The following is a 20,161-nucleotide window of genomic DNA, read 5'->3' as shown; positions in this document are numbered from 1 at the left end:
TATCGGCAATTTGTCGTGCAGCAAGTGCCGGGGTACGATAGCTGGGAGGAGAGGTAAAAGGTGGGCTTGTCCCTGGAGCTTTCGAGGGTACATTGTGCCAGACTTTGCGAATTCGAGTAGTAATCATGGCGCCAGGGCATTTGGTCCATAGGTGAGCGATGTGGGCAGGAAGTGACGATATAACAGCACGCTGAGCAGCTCTAGTCATGCACACGAGGAGGCTCTGCCAGGGACGGTCAACCTTCGCGCAGCAGGTCAGTATCAATTGATCGCCGTACGATTGCGCAAGTTCTGAGAGCATCGCAGAGGGGGACGACACTGCCTTTGGCCAAGCGTTATATCCGGTTCCTGCGGAGGATCCTAACGACCCGTTACAAGTGTGTTGGTTCTAAACACTAGAGATGTTCCAAGCTGACTCCGTCAGTGGCCCGCCTGGAAAAAGTCGATGATACTGCTCGTTTGCGCCCTATACAGTTTCCTCGGCAATTGTGCGCTCCTAGGGCCGTCTGTATACATCGGCCTGTACGCAAAAGAATTCAACATTACGCCAACCAAGGCTTCTGATCTAATCTCTTATCCAAATCTTGCATTTGGCTTTGGTATGTTCAGTACACAGGCTATGTTTGCGAACAATTAATTGATTGTTGTAGGATCGTTGATCCTGGTGCCGCTATATCTCAAGATCGGACGTCGCCCAGTCATGCTGCTGTCCATGGTATTTGTACGTTGTGCTAGGAGGGAAATCTCAACTTGCAAGCTAATCATAGACTGCAGTTCTGCGCCGGCTTAATTGGCGCATCCCAAGCGACTACCTTCGGAGGACTAATGGCGTGTCGCATCATCCATGGGTTCGGCTCCGGTGTTTGCGAAGCCCTGCCGGTGCAGCTGGTTAACGATGTGTTCTTTCTGCACGAACGTGGCTTGCGTATTGGCTATTATACAATCGCGCTGTGCTTTGGCTCCACCGGCCCTCTCTATGCTGGCTACATGCTTGCGGGAGGATACTCCTGGAAGCTATACTTCTACGTCGTTTTCGCCTTTGCCGTCGCCCTACTCATATTCGCATTCTTCGTAGTAGAAGAAACAGCATACAAGCGTGTAACACCGACGACTCCTCCACCGTCAATTCTGACCACAGATAAGGTCGCCGACGCCTCGCACACGGAAACACTCGCCGCCTCCATCCCAGCCCGTAAAACATTCGCGCAGCAACTGAAAATCTGGAATGGGATCGACCACGAGCAGGAGTTCTGGATCATGATTCCCCGCTCCTTCACGTACTTCCTTGTTCCGCAGGTCTTATGGGTGGCTACCTCATTCGGAATCTACATCGGCCTCGGAGCGCTGGCCTTCAACTACACGTTCCCGCTGAAGATCACAGCACCTCCGTATAGCTGGAGCGAGACAAATTCTGGTCTCATCACTATCGCGACGTTCCTAGGCTTCATGTTCGCACTGCCCTTCCTCTCGTCTTCCGACCGCCTAGCCGCGCACTACACCCGCAAGAACGGTGGCATCCGCGAGGCAGAGATGCGCCTCGGTGTCATGCTTCCAGCCATGATTATAGCTCCCGCTGGAGTCATCCTCTACGGCCTAGCCGCGCAAAACAATCTACACTGGACCGCCTACTTCTTCGGCGTAGCCATGGACCAGTGGGGCGCGCTCTTCTACTTTAGCTTCACCCTCGCGTACGCCGTCGATTCGTACAACGCGAACACGTCCGAGATGCTCATCGCCATGAACCTCGGCAAGCAGGCCATTAGCTTCGGCATGGGGATCTATTTGCTGGACTGGATTTTAGAAAATGGGTTTGCGGTCACGATATCTGGGATCTTTGCGGCGGTGTTGCTGGTGAACAATCTGATTCTGGTAGTGTTCATGGTGTGGGGGAAGAGGATTAGGGTGTTTATGAGTAAGACTTGGCTGGCGAGGTTGCATAAGGGGACGATCAAGAATGTGGAGGTTGCTTGAGGCAGACCGATATCTGTGGACAGATGAAAGGCAGGTTTCAACTCTAGTGATCCTGTTATTGTAGGCCTACGGTACTTGTTGTAGAGAAGTTGGCTTAAGAACCTAGTGCGAGACGTATTGAGACGATATCAAACGCGAATGCCTGTTCTTCACGAGCGTGTAATATCCCAACAAGCTTCCCTTACCAGTGAGTTTGAACGAGCTGGCAAACGTCATGAGTGTTCATTTCTGGACCATATCATTCACGTGGTGTACACATGATACCTCGCACTGACCTAGGCCTTCTCTCGCCTTTCGATTCTCAACCACATATCCTCCCAGAATCCCACCCCACCTTTGACCACGAAACGTCCTGGCTTTTGTTTATTCACTACAGGTCGGTACATCCGGAAAAACTGAAGCGGTGCTTTGTACAACTCCATTAGCGCAATATCTTTCCCAAGACACACGCGCGCTCCGTAACCGAAAGCCATGTTGTACTTGTTGTACAGCTTCACGTCTTCTTCATCACCCAGCCACCGTTCCGGGCGGAACTCGCAGGAATCAGGCCCGTAGACGTTGCTGTCGCGATGGACAAGCCAAGGATTGCAAGTGATCTCAGTATTAGGTGGAACAAACTGGCCATTAAGTCGGAGTCCAGATGGGCCGGCGACGCGGGGAAAGATATTCGGTGCCGAGGGACAGAGTCTGGTAGCGATATCAGCATCTCGAATGTTACAGGATGGAACATGTTCACTTACCGCATACTCTCCTTTACGCAAGCCACATAATATGGACAATGCTCCAAAACCTCGTCGTACTGCGGCATCTTGCTTAATAGGCCCTTTTCAGTACACTCATCGATCTCTTTCATCATCTTCTCGTACACGCCCTCATTGCCCATGATATACGCCATCATCGCCTGGAACGCCGTACCCGTGGTATCCGCGCCCGCCAACAGCACCAGCAAGATCTCCGCCTTGATGTAATCAATCTCCAGCGGCTTCCCCTCGTCATCCCGCGCATCAATAAATGTCTGCAGCAGATCTACCCTCTCGATCTTACCCTCCTCCACATCTTTCAAGCGCTGCATGAGCAGCTTGTCCCGAAAGCGCATGAGCATGCCAATGCCGGAGTTGTCCTCTGGCTTCGCGACGAGGTGTTTGCCGAGCGGCGTCTTCTTGATGAAGTTCGTGAACGGCCAGAGCCGCGCCATGAGGCCGAAGGGGAGGAGTCCGTCGTGGAAGCCTTGAATCAGGCCGCCGACGTCGGTCCCGCTTTCGATGAAGCCGAAGGGCGCGCCGAACCCGATTTCGCTGATGATGTCGTAGGCCATGAAGACGGCCCAGGGGGCGAAGTCGAATTCCTGGTCTGCACGAAAGCTTGTCAGTTATACCCACTCGACCGCACAGTGGGATGTACGACTTACTCTTCTCCGAAAAAAGGCCAGATAGTCTCTCAAGCCACTGCCCAATCCTTAGATCAACCAGCGGCTCCATCTTCTTGATATTGCTAAACGCATACGGCCCTGCCGCGATCTTGCGGAAATGAGCATGCACCTTGTGCTCTCTCATGTTAAACAGGCTCTCCTGCTCGCCGAAGCTGCCAGTGATGTAGTGGTTCGACTTATTTGCCTGGCGGTTGTACACCTCGGGAAGTTTGGTCGCGTCCGAGACGAGCAGCAGCGTGGGCGTGATGCGCAGAACCGGGCCATATTTCTTGTGCAGCGCGAGCTCGGTTTCGCATTCATCGCCGAGTATGTTGTGGTATGCGATCCAGAGGCGCGTTACGGAGGCCCAGAAGGGGCCGGGGAAGTGCCGGAGGGGATGGAAGAAGCGGTAGTATATTATTTGGTAGGTCAATGATATGATGGGGAGGGAGATGGCGGCGAGGATGAGGTTGAAGGGTGTCAGGAGAGCTAATAGGTGCGGTGTATCTGGCATGGACTCCATCGTGATCGATTAGGGAAGGTCGACGGAAGGCATACTGAGGTGAGTGACGTTCCTCCATATATCAACACGGAAGGGTCCAGCCGCTGCAGGCGGGCTTGCGACAGCCGGCAAAGCATACGAGGGAGCACTCCGCAGAGGCCAAACGTACCTATTCGTGTGATCGACCTCATTTGCTCCGCGGATATCGCCTTTGCGCACGATTCGTCACAGCTAGTCCATACTAAAATCCGGGGTAGCTGCCGGTCTATTCCTTTCCTGTCGTGGTGTTGTAGGTGTACCCATGGTGCTAGTGTCAACGGCAATGCTTTTCCCTTCCTACCCCGCGTATACCCTCGGCCGATGCTGTGGTGGTCTTCACACAACAACATGTTTCGTTTGAAAAGTTGCCGAAGAGATAAAAAGTTACCGAAGAGATAGCAAGATGCTGTGGGTGGGCGTTTGTGGACAGTGATAGGTGCAAGCTGCGGGGAACGTGCTGCATTTGGACTCGTGAAGAAGTGCATACGAACCCCACCTCGTCAAATGAACGAGAGACTTTCAAAGTCCAGAAATGAGCCTCTGAACATCAACTCAGCTTCGATAGTGGCGACTCATCCTCACGCTTCTCGGTCATGGCCAAGACACTCTCGTCATTCAGGTGGAAGTCGGCCATAACGCCATAATGGTCGGTTACCCACTCTTCTTCCCCGGCCGCCCTCATCTCTTGCCTCTTTTCCTCCGCCACCTTGACGCCCATACCTATGCGCTCGAACTTCTGCGGCCTCAATGCTCCCGAGAAAAGTATCTTATCCATGCGGCTACATCCAAACTTTTCGCGCAGCGCTTGTGGCACCTGGTAGCCCCACGTGTATCCGTCGTCGCTGTCCTCCTGGCCCCCAAGCTCAAGATAAGCGTCTTTGAGATCGTTGTCGGAATGTAATGCACGATCAAAAGGTTGAATAGCGTTTAGGTCACCAGCTAGTAGCCCCGCGGCAACAGAAGAGTCATGAAGATATGGCGCAGCGGCCTGAAGCTGCAGCGGTCTGACCGGAGGGTCCGCTACGAGCGATTCGAGATGGGTATTGCATAGTCTTAGCACCCTTCCTTTGCCTTGATCGGAAAGCGTGAGGTCCACGAACAGCCCGTCGCGGCCAAACTTGCTAATCCAAGGGACGCGGAAAACGTTTTTGATTGTTAAACGCCGGTCTATGAGCGTATTTGTGCCGTACAATGGGCTTAGCCAGTTCCGTTCGTCGAGGTCTGTTATGTAAAAGTAGTTTTGTATGAACGGTGCGTTGCGGATCTGTTGCATGTCTGACTGGCTCATCTCTTGCAAGAATATGACTACAGGTACCTCTTTATTCGTGCTTGCGACTAAATTGGACAAGTGTGCGAGAGCGGCGCTCATGCGTTCTTCCGCGAATCCGATAAGCATGTCGATGTTCCATGACATTATGCGCAGGTTCTTCGTGGGGAGTTCTGCACCATTCGGGTAGTTCTGTGGCGAGTATGAGACCCACGTTGAGCCATTATAGTGGTGAAATAGCTGTGGTCGTGGCTTGTAGTATCCTGCATCCCCGATCTGTTGGGCGGGTCCGGAAGTCAGTGCTTCCTGAAGAGCTTTTAGAATGGCTTTCGGAGCAGTCTTCGAGACACTCATTTTGTTGCTAGATCTATGTAGGAGGTGGAGAAGGGCGGAGGAGCGTGGACCTGGGGTTGTGGTTTCCGCGGGGTAAAGAGTCAGCCGGGAGGACGCAGCCTTGCGAGAAAGGGTGCAACAGTCTTTGAGAACCGTAAAGATATCAGAGCCTAGACCCGAGCGTATACAAGCACGTCTAGAAAGGTGCTCCTGCGAGTAGATCATCATTGCACCCGAATGCGGAAGGAACGCGCGGCACGTGACAGAAACAAGGGACCCCTGCCCAGTGCGTTCGCGTCGTGAATTGTTGCGCGACGGACAGCTTGACGTCTCGAGCTCCTGGAGATGCGCCCCTGGCAACAGCTGCACCCCGCCGGCAACAATCGCTTCCATTACTTCGAGTAACTATACGGAAAACACCGTCTAATTCATAATCGCCCCGCACCGAGCCTCGCAATGGGCTCCCGACTCCACAACGCGCCCATCGTCCTCGACAACGGCAGCGGAACCATTCGCGCGGGCTTCGCCGGCCAGGATCTGCCAAAATGCTTCTTTCCCTCGTTCGTGGGCCGGCCGAAGCACATACGGACAATGGCAGGCGCGCTGGAGGGCGACGTGTTCATTGGGCCGCAGGCACAGCAGTATAGGGGGCTTTTCAAGATCAACTACCCGCTCGAGCACGGCATAGTCACCGACTGGGACGACATGGAGCGGATATGGCAATATGTGTACACGGAAGAGTTGAAGACGGTCAGCGAAGATGTAAGTGGATGCGATAGCTGTGCGTTGTCATGTTTTGGCCGACTCCATTGGCAGCTAACGCATGCGTACCCCTCTAGCACCCTGTCCTCCTCACGGAACCGCCGCTGAACCCCCGGGAAAACCGCGATACGGCCGCACAGATACTGTTCGAGACGTTTAATGTGCCTGCTCTGTACACATCGGTGCAAGCCGTGCTCTCGCTGTATGCATCGGGGAAGACAACCGGTATCGTGCTGGACTCTGGTGATGGTGTGTCGCACGCGGTGCCTGTGTTCCAGGGCTTCGCCATACCCAATAGCATCAGGCGAATCGATGTAGCAGGAAGAGACGTCACCGAGCACATGCAGCAGCTGCTACGGAAAAGCGGACGGGTGTTTCACACAAGCGCGGAGAAGGAAACGGTCAAGGACATCAAGGAGAAGGCTGGTTACGTCGCTCTGGACCCAGCAAAGGAGGAGAAGGAGTGGTCAGGCGCCGCGCGATCGGACAACAAGAGCATTGAGTACACGCTTCCAGACGGACAGAAGCTCAAGGTGAGCATCAATGGCGCAGAATCACGTTGATGTTGGCTGACAGTGCGTAGGTTGGCGCCGAACGGTTCCGGGCGCCGGAGATTTTATTCAATCCCGAGATCATCGGTCTCGAGTACCCCGGCGTGCACCAGATTGTGGTCGAGGCCATCCACCGGACGGACATGGACCTCCGCAAAGCGCTCTACGGCAACATTGTGCTCTCGGGAGGGTCTACGCTGACGAAAGGTTTTGGTAACAGGCTGCTCCACGAGGTGCAGCGGTTGGCGGTTAAGGACATGCGCATCAAGATTCTTGCGCCCCCTGAGCGGATATACACCACGTGGACGGGCGGCAGCATTCTTGCGGGTCTGAGCACATTCAAGAAGGTGAGCGATTTCATTGTGCGCGATTCATACGATGTGGAGCTGACACAAACTGCAGATGTGGGTCGAAAAGGATGAATGGCAGGAGAACCCGGACATCATCCACACCAAATTCGCATAGGCGACGCGTTGTGGTCTCGCAGGCTGCCATTTGCTCGCCTGCTTCTCCGCACCGCCGGTCTCCCGCCTCCACACCCACTTAGACGTTCTTCGGGACGCTTGCATGACGCTCGGACGGCCGTGTTAGTCATGGAATCGGACTCGCACTCCCGGCAACCACACCAGCCCTGTATTTTGGGAACGCCGAGGGTCATCAGGATCGACCTGGCGGGAGTGCTAAGAGGCGGTTTGTTTCCCCGCATTTGGTCAATCTTGGACAAGCACGCTTGCGGTCTGGTCCCTGTTTCTGTTACTTAACTTTTCTCACCATGGCAACGTGGAGCAGCGTCGATTGCGTATAGAGTGGAGGCTGCGGAGGGTACAGACGTGAGCGTTGCAGTGCATGACTGGCGTTTTGTGCTCATCGGATACCCTGTGATTTTGTAGCATCGCCACGGCACCTGAGCACAGTGTCGGTTGGCAATAGAAGCGTATGCATACACTAGTATGCCACATGTACAAACGAGTGCGGACCACATAGTCGGTGAGGACAGCAGGTCCAGAGTGCAGATCCAAGTCTGTGCGCCAAGGATCGTGAGTCTTGGACGCCAGGGGAAAGGCCCGGTGACTCTGGGGTTGAATGATTTAGTGATGCGCTGGAACAATGGCGCCATGTCACACAGTCACGCAGACACGCGGCGCTTCGGCCAACGGAGAAGGTGCTGGCGCCTCGCGGGGGAAATGAGAAAGGGGCTGGTATTGATCCGCTGTCGAATCGACCGGGTGCCTGGCCGCCTGGCCTGGTGCACGTGGTGGGTGAGGAAGCGAATCGCCTCCGCCAGTGCCAGCCTTCACGATGCTCGACGTCATGCGGTGGGCTCAATCGAGATCGGACGCCGAGGGATCTGGCGAGAGAATGTTCTCAGCGCGCGTGGCCGCAGCCAGCGGCGCGGCGGAGATGGTGTTTCCGCAGCAATATCCGGGGCTGCACAGGCGGTGGTGTGCTCGTAATGAGTGTGAATTGCATCAGCGCAAACAAAGCAGCTCGCACTGCACGTCGACACGGCAGCGGCACCAGCAGAACCTGGGGGCGGGCGCCAGGCACGGCGACGAAACAGGCGATTCGGGCGCTGAAAACTCTGCGTCGGTGGAGCCGGTTTGAGCGCGAGCCTGACTGACGCTGCAGACGACGACGATGGCGCCGCATTGCGAATTTTCAGACCGTAGTTTTCATTACCCCCAGAGAATGCGCGCGGGCCAATCGCGTGGCCGCCCTTCGATCAGGTGGTCCCGGGCGGGCCAAATGATTACGCGACCAAATGAGCACCGCAGCGAGCCTTTGTTCGTGCTTTCAGCACGCATGATCACAGCCCTGCCGTTAACTGCAAAGTGCATGGAGCGTGCGGCGCGGATGCTGAGTCTGCGGCTGCCAGAGACTTCTGGGCGTGTTGGCATGCCCGGCTTTGCTTTGGGGATCCTGACGACGCTATTGTCATATAAAGCCCACCCGCCCAAACACATCGTGAACGGCCAAGTCACACCACTGCATCGTATAAGAGTCCAGCACCGCCTTCACCACTTGGCCTTCACCAAACGAAATACCTGGCCACTCGACTTTTAGTCTTCCCACGCCCAACCAAGAACACCCCTTGCCACCAACCTTGAACCTCTACACCACCGTAAACAACAACACAATCAAAATGGTTTCCTACCACATCGCCGAGCCACATCCCTCCGCATCCTCCTCAGCCTACTACGGCCGTGGAGGTGCCGGCAACGTCACCCGCATCCCCAAGAACGTGACCCCCGGCCCCGACGCCAGCGGCCCAGCATCTCGCATCAAGCTCAGCCCGCCCTCCAACGCCCTCTTCACCAGCGGTCGCGGCGGCGCCGGCAACATCCACCGCGAGAAGGAGCGGGCCATGTTCTCTTTCGACGAGGAGCTCGCCGCGCAGGAGCGCCTCCGCGAGCACGCCGCCCCCGTGTACCACATCGGCCGCGGCGGCGCCGGCAACTTGGTCGAAGAGCGTGTCAAGACCAGCCGCCAAAACTCCTCCGCTTCCACCGCTTCCACCGACTCTGAGCGCGGCGTGCGGGGCAGCATCGAAGGCGCCTGGCGCAAGATGTCGAGGCAGTTCTCCAACAACTAGAGACCGTCTGCCTCGTTTCATTCTTGTACATTTTTGACTTCCGTTTGCATTTTCACTCAGGACTGGAAGGGCTGGGATGCCTTCCGTCCGGGACCGACACGCGTCGTAGAGAGCTGGTTCTGATTCTCTCGCACCAGCATCATCCATGGGCTTGCATTTCACAGCAAGGCGTTCGGGGCGTTGCACAAACACCACTTTATCTCCCCTCCCATCACCATTACCATCACGTTTACGACCAACCAAAAAGTTCTTGTTTTCTTGTCTTTCTGCCGGCATACCACACAACCAGCGAGGAGTTCATACTGGGCACCAAACCAAATCAAACCAAAACGCTCTGATTTTGGTCTACAAAACGTTACATGATACCCAGCTATCCTCGCGAGAGGGCTTGGCTTGCCTACACGGCTTGCTGCATTTCTTGTTTTTATTTTGACATGTTTTCACAACCAGCGGCGAAGGATATACCCAGGTGCCGGTGAGGGCTTTCGGACTACAGGTCCACTTTGTCTATGTAGTTTTTATTACAGGAGGGGTTCTCCGGGATGGAGGCCTTTTGAATCGATACGTTTGAGACGTCTCATCAGTGTGCTTTGCTCTGCCTGTGCATGTGTGAAGCGGTTCAGAGTGGAGGATAGTGACGACTCGATGATGCTGGAGTCGCATCATGGCTCTTGGTATGACCCCGGTATGTCGTCCTTCCATAGCTTTTGCCTTTCCTTGCCTTGCCCTACCCCGCAGCCACACCGCGCCTCATCCCGTCTCGAATCAAACCGTGCCCTTGGCTCCTTCTCAACCCCTCTCCTCAACTGCACCTCGGACGTTGGCGTCCCCTCCGTAGTCTCGTCGGCCACCTCCGCCCATACCGCGCTAGCCCCAAGCTGGAAATCCCTCTCCCATCACGCGCGCGTTCCTGGTTTCAGCGCCAAGCTCAGCGCGTCATTGGCGCAGCCCGCCGATCGTTGTGCCACACACGCCTCGATCTGTGGCGGTCATCCAGACGTCGGTGCGCCGGGCTTGGGCTCGGATGTCGGGGGGAAAAGAAGAAAAATTTCGAAGTGGGAAGTGGGAAAGTGGAGTGTGAAGAATTCTTTAGTGTAGCGGAGGAGGGCGCTGGCGGGCTGCGGCGGGAGAGCAGCGCGCGGTGGGTTCTGGAATCCTGCCGTGGGGTGGGCTAAGAATAGAGTGGAGTTGTTTTACTTGAATTTTAAACTTGCAGGTGGGCGTGCTGGGTGAGAAGTTTTCAGGGGTCTGGATCGTGGTAGAAGAGCCAGGATTCGCGTTCATTCTGGGATGGAGGGGGAGGAGCTGTGTGATGGATTTCTCAGCTTGCCACTGTGCTATGCGCGATGCCCGTTTTCGCAGTGGATGCCGACAGGATCTGTTGCGTCCGTCTGCGAAGGGACAGCTTTGAAGGTGACTGGCTTTCTAATGTGCTGCCACTTGGTGGATTTGCTTCATGCCGTTCCATTTGGAGTCGATGGGAAATCAGATACGACGATTCAGGACGGGCGTTTAGGAAGCGTAGTGGGATGGGAGCAATGAAGTGCTTATATAAATCTGGATGGTACCGGCGAGCTCGTCCTCAGGGGCCTCTCCGTTGGCTGCTTGCATGAACATCGTTCTATAAACTAGTCTAATGTAATATGGTCAAAACAGTGAGGGAAATTGTGTGAGTCGCGGGAGAGATATACAAGACAACGTTGCCGCAAAAGTTCAGGCTACGCGGCCCCCGGGCTCAACTCCTTCCCCTTGACGTTTACCCATTGGATGCCCAGCGAGCAGAACGTCGCCAGCGCGGAGATACCCGCACCCAGGTAAAAAGGATCCAAGAGCGCCCTGTTGTAGCTAAGCAGCACACCATGCAGCTGCTCTGGCGTCACCGCAAGATGCAGTCTCGCTGTGCCGGCCGCTAGTAGAGCACCAACATTCGCGTCTGGTGCATTCTTGGCCAGTTGCTTCAGCAGCTGCTCATTGAAGACGGTTTGTGAGAGGGCGACAAAAAAGGCACTGCCGAACATTTGGAAGAAGGTGACGATGGCGATGCCGACGGGGGTGTCTTTGGCGCTTAGCACAGCTTGGATGGCGACAAGAGGGCTGGTGACGAAGAAACCTGAGCCGAGCCCGAAGATTACCTGGTACCCGATCCATTTCGAGCTTCCTGTGTCGATGGTGAAGGTGGTGAAGAGCCCAGAGCCGATAGCGAGTAGGATCGTTCCGATGATGATGAACGGGTTATAGTACCCGAGGATGGTGATCAACGCGCCGGCTCTGGAGGGATGATCAGCTTTTGTGGGCTGTTTGGTTTCGTTGAGGACTTACGAGACGGATGCAATGACCTGAGCGATCATAGAGGGTAGAAGATTCACACCCGACTGAACAGGAGAGACTCCCTTGATAGCCTGGAACCACTCAGGCATCCAAGTGCCTAGCATGACCATGGTGCCCATACTACACATAGCAGTGATGCACGCCCAGAATACTGAGCGCTGAAGGAATATCGGAGGCGGAATCATCGCTTCCTTGCCCTTGTGCCATTGCCACACGCCAAAGATTATCACCAAGACAACCCCGCCAACGAGCAGCCCAATAATGCGTCCGGAGTTCCACGGGTAGGTCAAGCCACCCCATTGAAGGGCCATAAGGAGCATGATGACTGCAGGGATGAAGAGGGCTGCTCCAACGAGATCGAGCCGGGCAATTCGGTCTTTCAGAGGATCGAGCTCTGCTTTTCGAGTAGGAGGGCGGACTGGATTAGGATTCAGTTAGTCACCATCTCGAGACAGTCTCCATTCAATCGCACTTACAGAATACAAATAAGACAGATGCCGTTGCTGCCCCGATGGGCAAATTGACGTAGAACACCCATCGCCACGACACATGCTGTGTGAAAGCACCACCAACCAATGGCCCCACAACGACCGCAAGCCCAAACATGCTCATGATAACTCCAGTATACGCGGCTCGAAGACGAACGCTAACAGCAACGGCAAGGATGGATAGTGTTCCACTCATCAGTCCGGCGGCACCCATGCCGGCTACCGCGCGGCCAACAATGAGCATGGTCGATGAGGTAGCAGCACCAGAAATGGCCGATCCGATCTCGAAGAGAAGAAGGAAAGCCATAAATGTCCACTAGGATCTGTCAAATCTCTGCTTGCAACATAGCAGCGTTTTTGATGCTTACCTTGAGAGAAAAGTTCGAGTACAGCTTCCCCGACAGGGGTTGGAGGGAGCACAGAGTGAGTAGGTAGGCACTCACGTACCATCCAATATCTGCAGTAGAGTGGAACTTCTCCGTGATCTCAGGAATGGCGACCGTAATGATTGCCATATCCAAGGCCATCAGAAAACATGCCAGGCTGAGTCCTAGGACGAGCAGATGTAGTTTTGCACCCGACATGAAGTGGTCTTCATCGTCTTCGGTAGTCTCAGCAGGGCTGCTTTTGGGCGTATCGGTCGAGGTGTCATCGCGAACTTCGAGGTCTTTCTCTTGCGCGGGGAATTGTTCTTCAGTTGATGGATCCATGGCGCTGACCCAGCAAAGCAACGAGTTGAAGAGTCGCTCCAAGAGTTGGAATTCTCCTTACGAGTCTTCCTGGGCATTAACTGGGGTATATGTATAAACAACGGAACACTGGCCCTCCCGCGACTCTTCGTCCGGTGAGAGCAATAGCAGCCATCCTTCGCGTTCATTTACCTACGACCACCACTATTCGCCGTCGTGAGATAGGAGTAACAAGCTCGCAAATCTCGCATGACGGAAAGACTCGCTGACATATTGTTGACTCCACGGAGCGTTTTGCGGCAGGCTAGACCTCATATCGTATGCTGCATGGAGGAAGAACATGTCAGACAACCGAATTGGGGTAGACTTGGGCCGTCCGCCGTATGCAACAACGCCCTGGAGCGGGAGCGGAGGTAAAATTAGCCTTGTTCCGTCGGCAAATATGCAAAAGATGGCTCCGTCCCCGTTCGAAGGTCCGTGCTTCCTCCCTCCACGACGTCTCATCATACGCGACCATCCCATCTCATCAGCAATTTATCTCGCCTGTCCCGTCGGCAGAAATGCAGTTTGTCCATTTCGGTATTGTCTGTTCCCTTTTGCACGATACCTAGGTTTCCCGTCTTGTGCTGCGACCGAACAGCATTTCTCCAGTATTACGTTGAAGCAGGGCACGTGCAAGCTCGAAGGGAGCAGTACTGCTACAGCTTGCTCGCCTAGTGCTCAGATAGATAGGCTGGATTTCGAGCGCCGATATGACTCTGGAAGATGCAAAGAAGCGGAAGGCTTGCCAATCCTGCACAAAAGCCAAGGCTAAGTGCTCGCCGTTCGAGGACAGGCTTGACATTTGCTACCGGTGCCAAAGATTGAAGAAAGAATGTGTATTTGATGAGACCGTGAGAAAGAGGGGCCCAAAGAACCGCTCGTGAGTGCTCATACTACGCCCCATGTGTGCGCCTCTTGAGGTTTTGGCTGACTTCCTGTCGAGACGCGTGAAGCAACTTGAACAGCGGGTGGATACGCTGATAGACCTATTAGCGAACGGTCAGACTGCAGCGTTACCAGTTAGCTCTAGCGCTTCTCCTATCCCTCGAGAAATTGATTTACCGCTTACGACTCCTCCGGAGAGTTCCGCTGATCCAGATGGACATTCTGAGAACGCCCATCCGCAGTATGGCACGCCAGCACGATCACCGGTAAGACCAGCCCTGATAGCTTTGCGAAAGATCATTTTCTTCTCGCGAATCCTTCGATATCTTCCTGTACCATGATAATGAGCGTTCTGACGCTCGAAAGGAAAATATACCATACGTTCAAACAGAACCATCTTGCATAGCATATGATCCGGTAGAAGCAGGTCTTTTGGACGACTGTATGGCGGAATCTCTACTACAGGAGTTCAGGCATTCATATACGTCTGCCTTCCCGTTCGTCATCGTTCCGCCTTCCATCGATGGCAAAGCTCTGCGTCAAAGCCACCCTTTTCTATTCCACGCGATCCTTACAGTGACCGCCCACAGACAGGTTGATTTGCAACTCATCCTTGCAGCTAAGCTCAAAGAACAGATATCGCTTCGCGTCATCAATCACTCTCATAAGAGCTTAGAGCTTCTGCAAGGTGTACTTTTGTATACCGCGTGGTATGGATCTCCTCCAACATTATCTTCATCTATCTCGCTAACGCAATGATATTTGAAGGTACCACTTCTACTATGATCCGATCAAGCAACAGTTGGCAGTTATGCTACAGTTATGTGTTGCGATGCTCCAAGATCTTGGCTTCTCCAAAAATCCTCGAAATGCGAAGAAAAAGATTACCATGGGCGATACTGGTGCCAATTTGTATTCCGTGCGGTCGCTTGCAGAGAAGCGCGCTTTTCTTGGGACCTACTACCTGGCTGCAAAGTAAGTTCGGCGTTCCCATTACTTTTGTCAACACGATGTGACCAGATCCCTGGTTTGTCTTCGTATGGCAGTTTGTTTGTAATTATTAATGATGGCTTAGTTTCGCACAATCGTGGAGAAGACCAACCACGTTAACGCACACGCGGTACATGGATCAGTGCTGTCAACATCTGATGGACTGTCAGGAGTATGCGACTGATACAATCATCACACCACTGGTCCAACTCAGCACGTTGATCTGTAGGGTCCAGGACTATTTCTCCTATTACGATATTGAGAACGCAGATGTGAAGGGGGAGGCATTGGTACAATTGTCTGTAGCCAATTTCGATCGAGAACTGGCTCGTATCACCGATTCCTTCCCGCAAACACTCATACAAAATAATCGTAAGTCACATCCTTCATGTCTAAGGCGATCATGCGGCACTCATACGCCCAGCAACACTTTCTCTTACCATTCGGTTGGTCAACCTATGGATATACGAGTCCGCTGTTCATGATTCGCTTTGGGTTGGCCCGAATGGGGTGCCAACTACTAGGCTGTCATCGAATCGTCTCAAGACATTGTATCGGTGTCTGAACGCTGTGCAATCGTACACCAAGACACTTATCACCGTCAAGAATACCTCGCTTCATCACCTTAGCTTTCCTTCCTGGTCATCGTGGTGCTATGCCTGCATCATTGGTTGCAAGCTCGTCTTCTTGACAGATGAACGTGAACAACAGACTGATATCAACGAAACCTTCATCGAAGTACTCAACCTCGTGATGGACAAGTCTTTGTTTCATGAACCCAGAACTTGCTCACTGCCTGCAGAGGTCACGTCGTCCACATGGAACCCGATTTCTGTGGCAAAAGAGGGCGAGATGCTATCTCTGTTCCATCAAATGTACAACAAGATGAGATTCACGCTTCCACAGGATTTGAACTCAACATCGATCGACCACTGCGAAACCGACCCGCTTTCCAGAATCGCGTACTTCCAGAGGAACCTTCTCTGTAGCTTTACAAATCGGCTGAACGAGCACATCGCCAAGCTGTACGTTCCAGCTAATACCGATAGCTCTGCAAAAAGCACGAATTCAGTTGTTCTGCGAGAGAACTGGGCCGCCCCACAAACCGACTATGCGAGGCAGAGGCACGAGAGAAACGGCATCCCACTTATGCAGAACATGAACTTCAATTCGATGAACTTCGACAGCATAGCTCCACCGGATAACTTAATGCCTCCGAACGGAACGTTCGAAGACTGGCTCTGGAATACAGCCATGGACGATTTCACGATCCCACCATTATGAGCAGCGGCTTACGCCATTTGACATCTACGCTTCCGGCAATCTGCAGCCAGCCGCTACCCCTCAGGCCACGTCTCGTCCTGGAGGCCCCAGATCTAGCTACCCAATCGGATTCGAGGCATCTGCGAGTTGCAAGAACGGAGATACATGGATGTCGAACGTCCAGGCGCTGTCTGCTTATAGAGCCGTTTATTGCCTCGAACGCGTGGCCACATGGTGTGGCTTCAACTTCAGTTGGCCGGCGTGAAGAGTGCGCTGCCGTTCAAGGTTGGTATTGCGTGCGGAAGGTGAAGGCAAGCAACGCATTACCTGCGTGCGTCTTTCCGAGTCCAGATTCGGCTTGCGCCGGGTGCCCCCGCTTGTCTGCAACGCTTTTTCAGTGGTCACCAACAAACCATCACTCCTGCCTGTTCGGCGATATATATAGATCTCGGTTGCAATTGCTCGGGCTTCCAAGTTGTGTTCATACGAGCGACGACGCTTCTTTCACACCTGTTTCCGAGTGCGCATTTTGTGGGACAATCATCGCCACGCCAATCATGGCTCCTCCAACATTGATGGACAGCATAAGCGTCGATGACAGGTACGCACTGAGGGATGTACTTCGGCGCAAGCTTCAGAACATACCTGGAGGCATCCTACCTCCGTCCACTTCCTCCCCGGTAGTCGTCCCGCAAACGCAATTCTACCGACAATGATGACACGAGCAAACCTTTGACCATAACAAACGTTGTGCATCAAGAGGCAAATGCTATCAACCTACCACAGTACGTATATCTAGCAGCTGCACTGCCACCTCCTCTACAGAGCAAACGTTAAGTCATCTAGCATCCCGGCCGATCTCCGTCTTGAATCTCTTCTCAAGAACCAAGCCACAATCGACGCTCAGAGCCGTCTCACCATCAGAGACGTCAAGAAACAGCACATCGATATCACACGTGCAATCTACTTCTGGCGGTTCGACGACTTGCATCAGTTTCAGCGCTATCGTGACTCTGCGCGTTGGAACATCGCCATCTTCATCGCATTGCTCACGGACGTAACGTACGACGATCCTAAACCCGAAAAGCCGATAGCCACCTGTGATAACCCAAAATCTGCGAAGGCGAAATTCCGTATCTCGCCGCGGTCCTCGAGCACTACAATGATGCTGCTGTCTTCGAAAAGGGGGAGGCTTTACTGTGGAAGAGCACTATGTACGATCTCTTCACACTCAACTCGGCATAGAACCAGACGCTGAAAAGGGACATGAAGCGTCTCACCAAAGAGTGGCAAGCAGAGCTTGAGCGTATTCAGAAGGCGAAGCATTTGGGTAACATCACATATGAGGTCCCGAAAGCCTACAATGCGAAGTTTGCCAAGTTTCATCGGTGTCTTGATTCCTGGACCGCGGAGCCAGCGTGCTCTGTACTATCGTGCTCCGAACCAGAAGATCGAGGATCTAAAGCTGCAGAGTGACATCTCCGGTAGCGATATGCAGCCAGGCCTCCTAGAGACTCTTAAGGCGAACGAGCCCGATTACTACGTGCCCACGCTCCAGCGCAACACCAAGCCGAAGGTCAATACCGAGCCGCCGCAGATACCAAACACTACCATCCTTGATTTCGCGGTGCAAGATGCTGAGTTTCTAGAGGTGCAAAAGCCAAAGCCCGAGGCGTCGACGACGGACTGGCCAGCATTGCATTTCCCTAAAACCTTACCGCCGAATCTAGGGGAGCAGAAAGCTGCCGAGGTCGTGGACGTGAAGGAAGCTATTTGGTTTTTAAAGAATAGCAAGCCCCAAGAGATGCTTGCTAAGCTAATGGAGCTGTTCCCAGAGGAACTCCCCGTTCGACAGCCTATATTTGCTTCGAGCACTCCTACATCATTGCCTACCCGCCCGGAAGTCGTTACCCCGCCGACTTTTGAGGATTTGGGTGCATTCGTAGGCAACAATGTCCCAAAGGACTCGATGGACAGTGCGGCCCACTCCAAGTCGGTTGCCAGCATGTCGTCATCGTCATCGTCACAGGTCAATCAGCAGACGAGCATTGGAAAGCGAAGCGCCGGTGAGCAAGATGAGGGTCTCGAGGAGCGGGAGTAGAAGCGTCATAAGGGAGAAAAGCCCATTGTCACCCGCTCTCTCATGCTCCCTGTGGATGACTCTCTTCTCCAGGTCGAGACACACTGGCAAATCTCCGCCGATCCGCCCGCTGCAACCTCGACCACCTCGCTCTTCGGCAGCAACGAACAAAATCTGTGCAGCTCTCAATTCAAAGGCGGCGATTAGGCGCTGACAAGCATAGTCTTGGAAAAGCGTTGTAACAGGAGTGACCCTCGGGTTATATAAGCGAAGTTTTATTAGAATGCAGATATGGGACTAAGCAGCCAGGCGGCATGCCCTAGGACACACTTGCAGACAATTATTAGTATAAGGCCCAGCCTGGGGCTATGTCTCACTTTTTTGGGTCTCACGAACAATGAATAGTCGGATGATTCATCAAAATAGTACTATAGTACGAATTCACGCGAAGCGATGATAAACAGCGGTCTGACAACAGTGAGACAATGCCGGGTGCGCTCAGGTCCCTGGTTCCAACACCTTGAGCATTTTGCAGCCGTCCTGCATCGCTGTGTCTAGACTTCTAGCTTATTGTGCCTATCTGTTGCTAACCTCTGCATTACCCTATTAAGGAGGCAATGCCCTTGTCAACCCACGCTCGGTAGATTTCTCAACATGTTCCTCGGGCGCCTTGCAGCAGGTACAAGCGTAACCCGATACTGCCTAGTCTTCGCGGGTGTGAACATCATTTCTCCAATAGGTACATCGACCGTTGTCTGATGCAAGACAGCGCTATCTCGTGCAGGTACATACGTATGTAGCAAACTCTAAAATCACAAGAAGCAAAGTCGCCGTTGAAGGCAGAATTATGACCCAGGATTTTTTTTCCAAATAACGAGCCTGGTAGTTGGATCTTCGTCGGACATCCTGATCGTGAAAGCCTGCGCTCAGCCTTGCTCAGCCCCTTCAAGTATGGGCACTTGCCAATGAAACTTCAGTGGATGTCGATGCGTGATACAAATCTTCACCCTATGTCAATCTCCGCACTCACACAATGGTATCTTGCGGGTCGGGTATCAGGGCTTCGACATGTTGGTACCGATGGCACTGTTCGAGGAGCAGGTGTACGTGGAGGACGCAATTCGCCCCCGCAATATAGTTGACCAGCTCGTTGGTACCGAAACACATTTCTAGCTGCTTTAGCTATGCGTGTGCATGGGGGATACGTTCGCATGAGCAACAGTATACTATATCTGGTGCAGAGCTGACTGCGTCGCCACTTACAGATGGATCTTGGTGAATCACGTGACAATCACTTTCCTTCGGCATCCTACACAGCAGTCCTCGACTTGGACAACAGACAGCACAGCCTTAAAACATTGGAACCCATTTTCCTTTTGCAGTCCTGGACATGCCTTCCTAATTCGTCCTAGCCTGTTTGTAAGGTCGGTCCGTGCAGCTATTTTCGGACTCCGAACCAAATCACAGCGCAAAGTCTACAATCCCGGTCGGGGAGCGAAACGCAGGCAAATACGCTCTGGCCTTGGTGGGGTAAGCGGTGTGATTGCACTTCATGCTGTGAGCCGCACGGGTGTGTGCATAAGTGTCTTGAGAGCGGAAGCGAAGCGGGAGCAAGTGGAGTCAGTGGTTTGTTCACTCTGATGTAACTTTTCGACTCGAGAGCAGGCGAAGCAGCGCGGGTCTGGTCGCATCGAGAGCGCATCACTAATGCGAGTGTATACCTGATCGTGCTGGTACCTGAATATACTAAGGATAGATCCTCGTGTGATATTTACGCCCCACGCGCGATGCCTCGAGACGAAGTCAGCGGAGGATTCATAGCCTCCGCATCTGGGAATAAGCATCCCCACTACGCTGGCGTTGTTTGATCAAGCTCGTTGCTAAGGGAAGGAGTGGCTTGATTGCACCTTCCAACATCTAGGTAGCGAGCGTGATGCATTGCACTGGTAGTCGTGATCTACGAATATGCA

At 53.5% G+C, this 20,161-nt stretch overlaps 10 protein-coding genes across 10 annotated transcripts; 7 read left to right on the top strand and 3 right to left on the bottom strand.

The window, feature by feature from the left end:
* Positions 1-125: 125 nt before the first annotated feature.
* Positions 126-2,339, top strand: CC84DRAFT_1225263 (putative MFS transporter; the record flags this gene model as incomplete). The annotated part of the gene is made up of 6 exons (XM_018183562.1): positions 126-151; positions 205-254; positions 307-377; positions 425-599; positions 651-721; positions 775-2,339. 6 exons carry the CDS (start codon positions 126-128, stop codon positions 1,969-1,971), a joined length of 1,590 nt encoding a protein of 529 aa, XP_018042153.1. The 3' UTR covers positions 1,972-2,339.
* CC84DRAFT_53363 (cytochrome P450) lies at positions 2,109-4,184 on the bottom strand. The gene is made up of 3 exons (XM_018186642.1): positions 3,380-4,184; positions 2,712-3,321; positions 2,109-2,658 (listed from the first exon to the last, which is right to left on the bottom strand). The coding sequence occupies exons 1-3, from the start codon at positions 3,900-3,902 to the stop codon at positions 2,247-2,249; spliced, it is 1,545 nt and encodes a 514-aa protein (XP_018042152.1). The 5' UTR covers positions 3,903-4,184; the 3' UTR covers positions 2,109-2,246.
* Positions 4,185-4,467: 283 nt separating this feature from the next.
* CC84DRAFT_1077149 (uncharacterized protein) lies at positions 4,468-5,541 on the bottom strand (the record flags this gene model as incomplete). The annotated part of the gene is made up of 1 exon (XM_018173738.1): positions 4,468-5,541. The coding sequence occupies one exon, from the start codon at positions 5,539-5,541 to the stop codon at positions 4,468-4,470; it is 1,074 nt and encodes a 357-aa protein (XP_018042151.1).
* Positions 5,542-5,845: 304 nt separating this feature from the next.
* CC84DRAFT_1133831 (Actin/actin-like protein) lies at positions 5,846-7,773 on the top strand. The gene is made up of 4 exons (XM_018175996.1): positions 5,846-6,282; positions 6,360-6,815; positions 6,866-7,180; positions 7,236-7,773. The coding sequence occupies exons 1-4, from the start codon at positions 5,977-5,979 to the stop codon at positions 7,296-7,298; spliced, it is 1,140 nt and encodes a 379-aa protein (XP_018042150.1). The 5' UTR covers positions 5,846-5,976; the 3' UTR covers positions 7,299-7,773.
* On the top strand, positions 7,542-8,379 carry CC84DRAFT_53382 (uncharacterized protein). The gene has a single exon (XM_018186644.1). It carries the CDS (start codon positions 7,784-7,786, stop codon positions 8,285-8,287), a length of 504 nt encoding a protein of 167 aa, XP_018042149.1. The 5' UTR covers positions 7,542-7,783; the 3' UTR covers positions 8,288-8,379.
* Positions 8,380-8,976: 597 nt separating this feature from the next.
* Positions 8,977-9,426, top strand: CC84DRAFT_1211420 (uncharacterized protein; the record flags this gene model as incomplete). The annotated part of the gene is made up of 1 exon (XM_018182380.1): positions 8,977-9,426. The coding sequence occupies one exon, from the start codon at positions 8,977-8,979 to the stop codon at positions 9,424-9,426; it is 450 nt and encodes a 149-aa protein (XP_018042148.1).
* A 50-nt stretch (positions 9,427-9,476) lies between these two features.
* CC84DRAFT_51544 (uncharacterized protein) lies at positions 9,477-10,648 on the top strand. Its single transcript, XM_018186568.1, has 2 exons — positions 9,477-9,740; positions 9,797-10,648. Exons 1-2 carry the CDS (start codon positions 9,572-9,574, stop codon positions 10,522-10,524), a joined length of 897 nt encoding a protein of 298 aa, XP_018042147.1. The 5' UTR covers positions 9,477-9,571; the 3' UTR covers positions 10,525-10,648.
* Positions 10,649-11,056: 408 nt separating this feature from the next.
* CC84DRAFT_51616 (MFS general substrate transporter) lies at positions 11,057-13,111 on the bottom strand. The gene is made up of 4 exons (XM_018186570.1): positions 12,611-13,111; positions 12,231-12,558; positions 11,746-12,172; positions 11,057-11,694 (listed from the first exon to the last, which is right to left on the bottom strand). Exons 1-4 carry the CDS (start codon positions 12,950-12,952, stop codon positions 11,145-11,147), a joined length of 1,647 nt encoding a protein of 548 aa, XP_018042146.1. The 5' UTR covers positions 12,953-13,111; the 3' UTR covers positions 11,057-11,144.
* A 764-nt stretch (positions 13,112-13,875) lies between these two features.
* CC84DRAFT_1170626 (uncharacterized protein) lies at positions 13,876-16,132 on the top strand (the record flags this gene model as incomplete). The annotated part of the gene is made up of 5 exons (XM_018179865.1): positions 13,876-14,124; positions 14,225-14,568; positions 14,627-14,833; positions 14,934-15,220; positions 15,273-16,132. The coding sequence occupies 5 exons, from the start codon at positions 13,876-13,878 to the stop codon at positions 16,130-16,132; spliced, it is 1,947 nt and encodes a 648-aa protein (XP_018042145.1).
* Positions 16,133-16,668: 536 nt separating this feature from the next.
* CC84DRAFT_1170625 (uncharacterized protein) lies at positions 16,669-18,212 on the top strand (the record flags this gene model as incomplete). Its single annotated transcript, XM_018179864.1, has 3 exons — positions 16,669-16,712; positions 16,937-17,173; positions 17,483-18,212. The coding sequence occupies 3 exons, from the start codon at positions 16,669-16,671 to the stop codon at positions 18,210-18,212; spliced, it is 1,011 nt and encodes a 336-aa protein (XP_018042144.1).
* Between the last annotated feature and the right edge of the window lie 1,949 nt (positions 18,213-20,161).

This window comes from Paraphaeosphaeria sporulosa (assembly GCF_001642045.1).
Source record: "Paraphaeosphaeria sporulosa strain AP3s5-JAC2a unplaced genomic scaffold CC84scaffold_1, whole genome shotgun sequence".
Lineage (NCBI taxonomy): Eukaryota > Fungi > Ascomycota > Dothideomycetes > Pleosporales > Didymosphaeriaceae > Paraphaeosphaeria > Paraphaeosphaeria sporulosa.
Note: the sequence above shows the minus strand (reverse complement) of the source record. Positions and strands in the feature narration are given on the sequence as shown.